Consider the following 9,067-nt stretch of genomic DNA (forward strand, 5'->3'; position numbering starts at 1 on the left):
TGTAATTATTTTGTTTGTAATATTGAAATTGTTGGATAAAATCATTTCCTAATAATATATCACATTCTAACTTATTATAATTAGATACTTTATTTATTATAACTTGTTTACTACCAAGTATTATATTAACTTTTTCAGCGCTATCAATTATTTGAGTACTTTCTCCAGTTACTCTTGTTATCTTTATTTTACTATTTCCATGATTTTATTAAGAAATTTTTAAAAATTGTTATATCACTTCCTGTATCAATTAAAGCACAAGTTGTTATATTTGTTTCTACTATAGTAACTTGTATATATACTGCCAATGGAAAACTAATTTGATTATTCATCCACTTCCTATTTTACATAATGTAGTTTGTCCTTTATGAGTTATATATAATTCTTCTCTTCTTATACTATAATCTTCTAATCCATTTAAGAAACTCATTCCTAATAATATATGAGGTTCAATATCCATACTTTTATCTAAATAACATGGTACTAAAAGATCAATCCCACCTATTTTTATTGGTACCTTTACCTTTAATTCTGTAATATATAATTGTCCATCAAAATTTCTATATTCATATGGTTCTATCTTGTAAGTCATTAATCCTTCATTTTTATTTGCAGCCATATGACATTCACCAGCTCCTGTGTCTATCAATATATTTGGTCCTTTTATATACCTTTTACCATTGAAATATTTTCCTTCTATTTTTATATTTCCAATATTGCTATGAGGTTTTATTTCTTTTATACCACTAGTTTCTCCTATATATTCCTTTTTATTAGATAGTCTAAGACTTTTTGATTTCTTTATCAACCTTCCATTATGAAATGTTATTTTATAATCTTCTTCTTCTCTTACCTCTGTTATTTCAGGCTTATTTTTAGTTATATTAAATTCATATTCTTCTGGAATAAGATTTATTTGTTTGTTTTGTTCCACTATCTTACTAATATCCTTACATTTCTTATGAATTTCTATATATGGTTTATTAGAATAAATATTTCCATAATTAGAATTAGTAAATGTATATAATGCCCTATATTCCATAGTCATAATTTGATCTCCTGGTTCCATTATATCATTTCTATGTAATTTGAAATGTAATCCTAAGACTTCATTAAAGTTTTTATCTTTTAATGAGACACAATATTTTGGGTAACAAGTAAATATTAACTTTTGATATGCTAAATTTCCCTCTATAGTTCCTAAATGACCATCTTCCAAATTTATAATTCTTCCATCATGTAAACTTATAGTTAATGGTGAATCTATTCCTTCTCTAAATAAGGATTTAAACATTATTTGTATTCCTGCTAAATAAACATATTGGATCTTTTCACTGTGCTTTTTACTTATTTTTAATAATAATTCTGATGCTGTATTTTTTGTTAAAAGGTTTATTTTATGTGTTCCTTGAGTAGTTCTAACATCTATGATTTTTTCAATCTTATGATATTCATTTATTGCTATTCTTTCTCTTCTCCATATTCTATCTAGAATTTCCCATTTTCCTATTTTTAAATCTAAGGATAACTTTTGTATCTTCCTAAATTTATTATTATCAAAAGTTACTTTTAATCCATAACCTTCTATTCCCTCATATTCTTGGATTTCTATGTTATTATTTTCTATTTCCTCAATTTCTCTATTCAGATTCTAATCCATAATCTTCTGAATCTACCTCACTTATAAATATTTCTTGATTATTATAATTTTCAATATCAGATATTTCATTTAATTCGCTTTCTATTTCAAAATAATCATTTTGTAATATTCTCACTTTTTTCTTTGTGCAATCAGGACTTATATGACCTATTTCTTCACAATTCCAACACTTACATTGTTTTTTATCTTTCTTATAAGGTTTATTTTTCTGTATATTATTTTTCCTTTTATAATATTTCCTTCCAGATTTTATGTATTTTTTCTTAAAGTTTCTATATTTTTTAAACTTTCTATTTTTATACTTTCTTTTATTTCTTTTTTCTGAATTACATCCCCATCTTATAGGTTTTTCCATATCTTCACAACATATTCGAGTTAATTTTCCTGATTTTTTCAATAATTATCTTTGTTGACATATATATGCAAGTCTTTCAAACAAGAATTTTATTCTTGATCCTAATATCACAAATTGTTAGGTTAATTAACTTAACTCTTGCATTATCTTTTTCTCGTATTGCTTCCTCTTCATAATTTCTTAACCAATTTTCTCCTAAGAATTAATCTGCAATATATTCTACTAATCTTTCTATTCCTAGTTTATCTGACTTTATTATTTCCGTTTGTACATTTCTTTTTATTAATGATTTTGTATCACTACTAATTCCTTCCCACCAATTTCTAACATTTCCTTCAAAACATGCAATTAAAAAATCTATTCTCCTTTCGGTATTTTCCCATGTATTATCTTTATTATATAAAAAGAATAATATCATTGAGTCTGCTCAAGTTATTAAGGCATTCTTAGTATCTATTTTACAATCTAAGTCTAATTTTGTTCCTCCATGGTTAACAGGTTTATCATAATTATTATTTAATTCAAATCTATTACTGTATTTATTTCCTTTGGATGGTTGTTTATCTCTTATTTTATCATAAAATTGTCTATATGGTTTATTATACATTGGAGCATAGCTTTCATCTGGATCTATTGATTCTTGTTTAGAGGTTCCTACGGGATTAGGTCCTCCTCCAGTATTCATTAAGATTTGGTATTCATCATCTATATTTTCTAAACTTAAATGATCAAAATTATTTATAAGTAGATCTAATTTTTCATTCATCTTCTTTGTCCTGATTTTCTTCAATTTTTTGTTTACCTAATATTTTTTCTCTAGATTCCTCTTCTTCTATTATTTTAGGTAATATATTTTTTCTAAACTCATCATCCATGCTTCCTGTTTCTATTATTATATTTTTCCTTTCAATATGTTTTTTCCCTATTCTGGTTATTTCTTTTTCTATAAATTTTTTATCTACTCTATTATTCTTTTCTTCATTTTCTTTTAATTTTCTAACTTCAAGTTTTAATATATTTATATTATTTCTAACTTCTTTTATTTCATTCTTAATTTCTTGTACATCATTTATTAATGTTCTTATTAAATGTTTTAATTCTTCCATATGTTCACTGATTGACATTTTATCTATTTTTTGATTGGCAATAATAAAATACTATACACTCAGTATTTTTACACTCTTTTATCATTTTATCATATTTTTGTTTTATTATTTTAGGATTTGTTATCTCTTTTAATTTTTCATAATACCTTGCTTTTTCTTTATACCTTTCTTGTTTTAATTTTAATATTTGTTTTTCTTGAGTTTTAGTTATATCTCCAGGTATTAATAATTCATCTAAAATTTTATTATTTATTAATCTTATTCTTTCTAACTTCGTTTCTAAAATATTTTTAATTTTTTCCATTATATTCTTATGATGATTCATATATTTCTCTATGATACAACTCATTTTCAAATATTTCGCAAATTATTTCATATGTACGTCTATCTTTGATAAATCCTACAATTAATTTATGTAATATTTGTTCCTTTATTTCTCTAGGCAAATTTCTAGTTATATATAATGTTATTATTTTTAATTTATTAGGGATGGGGTTGTAAAATATATAACATCCTTTTTTTTCAATACATTGATAATAATTATTTATTTTTAAGATTTCCATGATAAAGTAATTTCAGATTACTATGAAATTTATTTCACTCTGGATTACTTTTAATATATATATATATATATATATATGTTTATATTCTTCAAATAATATCTTTTTAATTATTTTCTCTTTTAATTCTAAAGGTAGATTTTTAATTACTCTAAAAATTTCTAATACTTCGTTTATATCTTTACTATATGTTCCAACTATATTATCTTCCTCTATATAGCCTTTTATGTTATAACTATATTTTACCTGGTACCTTAGTGTATTTTTATAAGTTTCAATAATTTCTAAAATCATAATCTTTTAGGTAATTTTATTTTTTATATATTTTCTCATGATCTCTATGGCTCTGATACCAAAGGACGAGTGCTACTAAGAGCGAACAAAAATCTAATAATCTAAAAATCTAATAATTTAAAAATCTAAAATTTTAATTTTCCAAAAAATCTTTTATTTTTACTATTAGGTGTATATAAAATCTTAAGATAAAGACTAATTTTTTGTATATTTGTGGTAATCTATTTTTTATTAGTATTTTCATAAATTTTTAAGTAATTCTTCAAAGTCTAGTAATGTTTGGGAATTTATAATATCAATATATGTTATCATATCTATGTCTGTTCTAAAAGGTATATCATATTTTGAGATATTTTTCTTTCTTTTTTCCAATTTATCTATTATATCTTGTATGTCTTTTATGATTATTGATCTTATAATTCCTTTAGCAAAGTTTTCTAATATGTTTTCTTTGAAACATTTTAATATTTCTTGTGATGCATATAATTGTTCTTGATATCCTATCTTATCAATTTCTTTTTCAAACTTAATTTCCTTTTTATTTTTAATAATCTTTTTTATATTATATGGTCCTCTCTTATATTTGGGTTTTTCTATTTTATAATTATTCATTAATAATTTTCACAAATTTTTAGAAAAATTACTTGTTAATTATTTAAGGACTTAAATAGAAGATTTATATTAGATAAAGGGTTGTTTTTTAATATTTGTTAAAGGGTGTTTTTGGTAGTTCAAAATGTTTATAAAAGTCAAAGGTCATTTTGGAAAATCCTTCTTTTATTTGGGTTATTTTCATGTATTTCCCTATAAGTTGACGGTCAACTTGATAGATTATTGGATTTTTAATTTATTTATTTTTTTTGTCTCAGCTTTAAAGAACTTGGAATCTTACTGAATTTAAAATTATGCTTTCTTTATTTCATTGATCTTTGTTTACTTAAATCATTAAAGAAAGACTTTAATTATTAATTTACCAAAATAACGCAGTTGCAACGAAGGACGTATACAAACAAACTAGGATATAGCCCCGTTTGATACGTATAAATGAGAGTGAAAAATATAATATTATTAAGATAACAGCAAAATTACGTCATCTGAGTACTATATTAATGTATACAGATATTCATTCCATTCCGATCATCTCCCACTACTCGCTACAATCTTGAGTTTCATTTGATTCACATACTGAATTTGAGAGAAAACGAGATTAGATGGCAGAGTCAGCAGTTCTTACAGCAGTCATTAATCAAGTAGTAGAGATAGGTGCCAAACTACTTGTCGAAACAGGTTCACACTCGTATCACTTGAAGGAGGACATAGAATGGATTGAAAGCAAGATGAGACACTTCAAATCGTGTCTCAAAGATGCCGAGTCAAAGCAAGATGGAAGCTATGAAGTTGCTAACTCGATAAATGACATGAGAAATCTTGCTCTGGTCATCGAGGATATTTTGGATACTTACCTTCCAGAGATTGAATCGCACAAGGGAAAGGGACCATTTCGATTCGTTAAGCATGCTGCTTGTATACTATGTTATGGTGCCACTGCAAATACCTTTGCTCGGAAAATTGAGAGAATCAAGAGACGGGCCCAAGAAATTGAAGCCACTAGAGAAAGATGCCGTATAAATCTTGATCCGGATGGAGGTATGCCGATTTTATCCATTTAGATCAATATAAATCTGAACATGTTATATTCTGTGATTTTTATTTTTTCATTTTTTTGGCAAAGAAACATTAATATGAAAAATCAAGATCTCTAAATTGCAGTCTTCTATAAATATGAGAAGGAGGGCTATTTTTCTTTGTCCAATTAGTAGGAAAGAGCTTCTATGGTAGTTACCCAAATAATTATGTTTTTTTAAGTGGTAATTATTAAACCAATATCTTATGACTATGAACCACATTAAATCGAACAGGTAATGCAGATATGGATGTATGGGATCGAAGAAAAAGGTTTTTAGTTGCCCCGGAGTCAATATTCGTCGGTCGTGAAGATACATTGCAGGAAGTCAAGGAAAAATTGAGGAGCTCAAACTTAGATTGTAAAATGATATGTATTGTTGGGGACGCAGGTGTGGGCAAGACTACTGCAGGTAAAAAAATATATAAAGAAGTGCAAAATGAGTTTACTTCTTCTGCCTTAGTCTATGTCTCAAATGAGCCTAGAGTCCAAGACCTTCTACTTGAAATAGCAAAGCAAGTTGGCCTTGAAAAGGAAAAGATGAATGAAAATTTGGAGGTCAACTTGCGTTCTCTGCTCAATGAAAAAAGGTGCTTAATTTTTCTTGATGATATTTGGACAACTGAAGCATGGGATGACTTAAAAAACGTTATCCCCATGAACTCAAGAAATGGTAGCAGAATTATCATTACTTCTCGACGTACTGATGTGGGCAGATATATTGGTAGTGAAAGCTCGTTGATTGAATTGAAACTTTTAGATCAAGAAAAGAGCTGGGAACTCTTCTCCGAGTCGATGAAATCTTCTTCAGAAAATATGAGTGAGAGATTTCCTCCAAAAGAATTGGAAGATATCGCTAAGAAGATAGTAAAAAGATGCGGTGGGTTGCCATTGGCAATTGTGGTTGCGGTGGGTATGTTGCGGCAGAGAAGAAGAAATAAACATGCATGGAATGAGGTGCTTGACATCTTGAGCACTAGTTCTGAAAATAATTGTTCAAAAATCTTGTCTCTGAGTTACAAAGATTTACCTCCTGACTTGAAGCCTTTTTTTCTTTACTTTGGGCTCTTCCCCGAAGATGAAGAAATTGTTGTGTTTGATTTGGTCAAGGCTTGGCTTGCCGAGAAATTGATCCAGGATGACGGAAATCGAAATCCTGATGACATTGCGGCTGCTAAATTGGAAATGTTAAGTGATAGAAATTTAATTCAAGTTTCTAGGAGAGATTTGGATGGAAGAGTGATAAGTTGTCGCATTCATGATCTTCTACACGTTTTTTGCATCGAAATGGCAGAGGAGAACAACTTCTTTTGTACAAGCCATAATATACACTCTAATTCTTTTTCAATGCTACGTAGACTTACCGTTGACAACACTAGTCAATATTCTTTTTCAAATTCTAAAACTCCAAAACTTCGTAACTTGCTCTGTTTCAGTAACTGGGGGGAAGAATGGTCTTTGATTCCTAATGAGATAGGAAACTTGAGTAGCTTGACTTGCCTTAAGTTGAGCGGGAAATTTCAAAAGATACCTTCAACCATAAGGAATCTCAAGAAATTGGTGACATTGGATATTGGACAAGCACAATTTCGTTTTCAATTGCCAAGAACTATTTTGAGGATGAAGCATTTGAAGCATTTACTCTTAGATGATGAAATGTTTGAGTCTAACAAATGCACAAAATTGAATGTCAGAAATGAGGTGTGTTTACCGAACATAAAAACTTTACGTTGGGTGCCTGGTGCCATTTTGAAAGCTAGATCATTACAAAAACTTTCCAACTTGAGACAGCTGGCTTTATATGAGGCTAATGACGAACATTTAAATGCAATATCTGGTAAAACTCCAATATCGAAGAAGCTCCATAATTTGGAATTGTTTGTGATTCAGAAGTTTAAGAGGTTAAACCTGTCCCACTATGACCATCTTACTAAGTTGATTATCTTAGGAAGAATTTTTGTTTCATTAACGCCCGACATCATTGAATTCCCTCCAAACCTTATCTACCTTTGCCTTGGACACGCGGTATTCATTGAGGATCCAATGAAGGTACTAAAGGAACTACCCAGATTAGAGATCCTTGGTTTGATGTATTGTAATTACAGCCAATCAATCACGTTCGATTTCTCAGGAGAGAACAGCTTTCCAGAGCTTCAAGTTTTGTCAATTATAGGAGTTACTGTAGACAGAATTCCGGAGTTGATTGTGGATCAAACAGGGATGCCAAAGCTTTACAAGTTTGAGTGCTCCGAAAAAGACTTAAATGTTCCCGAGAGACTACGTAAAATAATGGTGGAGTCTTCCTTGTTCCCGAGTATTGAAGAGGTTAGTGTGCTTGTTCTAGATCTTATTATGGTTTATACTGTTTCTTCCTTGTTTTCTCCTTTCCTTAAAATAAAATATTGAAATACTCTTTTCTTTTTCCGTACAATATTGTGGAGATATAAATTTAAAATTTAACATAATCCAAAATTTTTCTTTTAAGCAAATTTATAATTCAAACACAGAGATTAATAATTAGTTAACTGGAGTAGACGATATTGAATACAATTGAGGGATGTGTTTCAAAAATTTTAGTTGTTATATTCAATCAAGATTACCAAACACAGAAAGATGGGATAAGAGTTTTTGAACCAAAGTCATTCATAATTCAAGATGTTAGGATTATTTTGCACTAGTATGCATCATGCTTTTATTTATATATTTTTGTAACCATCTATTACAAAAATAATAATAGCTAATGCTTTGGGTATTTGTTTGAGTTTAAATTGATAGAACTCATTGATGATTAGTTTCATAATACAGGAGCACTTGATTTATTTAATTTTGTTTGTTTGTCTTATGTGTTGGTGGTAGCTTTGAATCAACAAAAAGAGGAGGCTTATCAAGGTGGACTTCTTGAGTATTCATCTTTTTTACTTGTCAAAAGTGAATATGGACATTATAGTGCTTTCTTGCTGCACCAATAATAGGTGTCGATGTGTCATACGATTTAGTATCGGTGGTAGTCATGCTTTTCGTGAGTTTCATGTCATTTTAGTGTGTTTTCTTTAGTTTGCTTGTGAGTGATCATGTTCAATATTTTTTGTTACTTTGTAAAATATTTGTCCTTGGACAATGTTCTCACTTTCTTGACAATAAATTTGTATTTTCTAGAAATTCACTATTGAATAATCTTATTTATTTTTTAATCATTAAATGAATATCTCACATAAAGACTTTTAATTCTTCTCGAGTCGTGATTGGCCATAAACAATGAGAGTTTATCTGTATGAATGATGTAGATGTTTTCCAAATCTCGGTAGACTAGGATACCATATCATCTGCCTATGTAATGTTGTTGTTTTTTTCTTTTTTCTTTTCTTTTTTCTCTTTGTTATGACGGGGGACCTACAGTCGCTACCCTTT

General features: G+C 28.4%; 1 protein-coding gene across 1 annotated transcript; it reads left to right on the forward strand.

The window, feature by feature from the left end:
- Window positions 1-5,048: 5,048 nt before the first annotated feature.
- On the forward strand, window positions 5,049-8,842 carry LOC111378144 (disease resistance protein RPP13-like). The gene is made up of 3 exons (XM_023001315.1): window positions 5,049-5,622; window positions 5,895-7,984; window positions 8,516-8,842. Exons 1-3 carry the CDS (start codon window positions 5,187-5,189, stop codon window positions 8,519-8,521), a joined length of 2,532 nt encoding a protein of 843 aa, XP_022857083.1. The 5' UTR covers window positions 5,049-5,186; the 3' UTR covers window positions 8,522-8,842.
- Window positions 8,843-9,067: the final 225 nt, after the last annotated feature.

This window comes from Olea europaea, unplaced genomic scaffold, assembly GCF_002742605.1.
Source record: "Olea europaea var. sylvestris unplaced genomic scaffold, O_europaea_v1 scaffold1777, whole genome shotgun sequence".
In the NCBI taxonomy this organism is placed as follows: Eukaryota; Viridiplantae; Streptophyta; class Magnoliopsida; order Lamiales; family Oleaceae; genus Olea; species Olea europaea.

What these genes read in the sequence shown, in the direction of transcription:
- LOC111378144 (XM_023001315.1), top strand. Translation starts at nt 5,187, where the DNA reads ATGGCAGAGTCAGCAGTTCTTACAGCAGTCATTAATCAAGTAGTAGAG. An exon ending in AAATCTTGATCCGGATGGAG is followed by an intron (nt 5,623 to 5,894) that starts GTATGCCGATTT and finishes TAAATCGAACAG; the next exon opens with GTAATGCAGATATGGATGTA.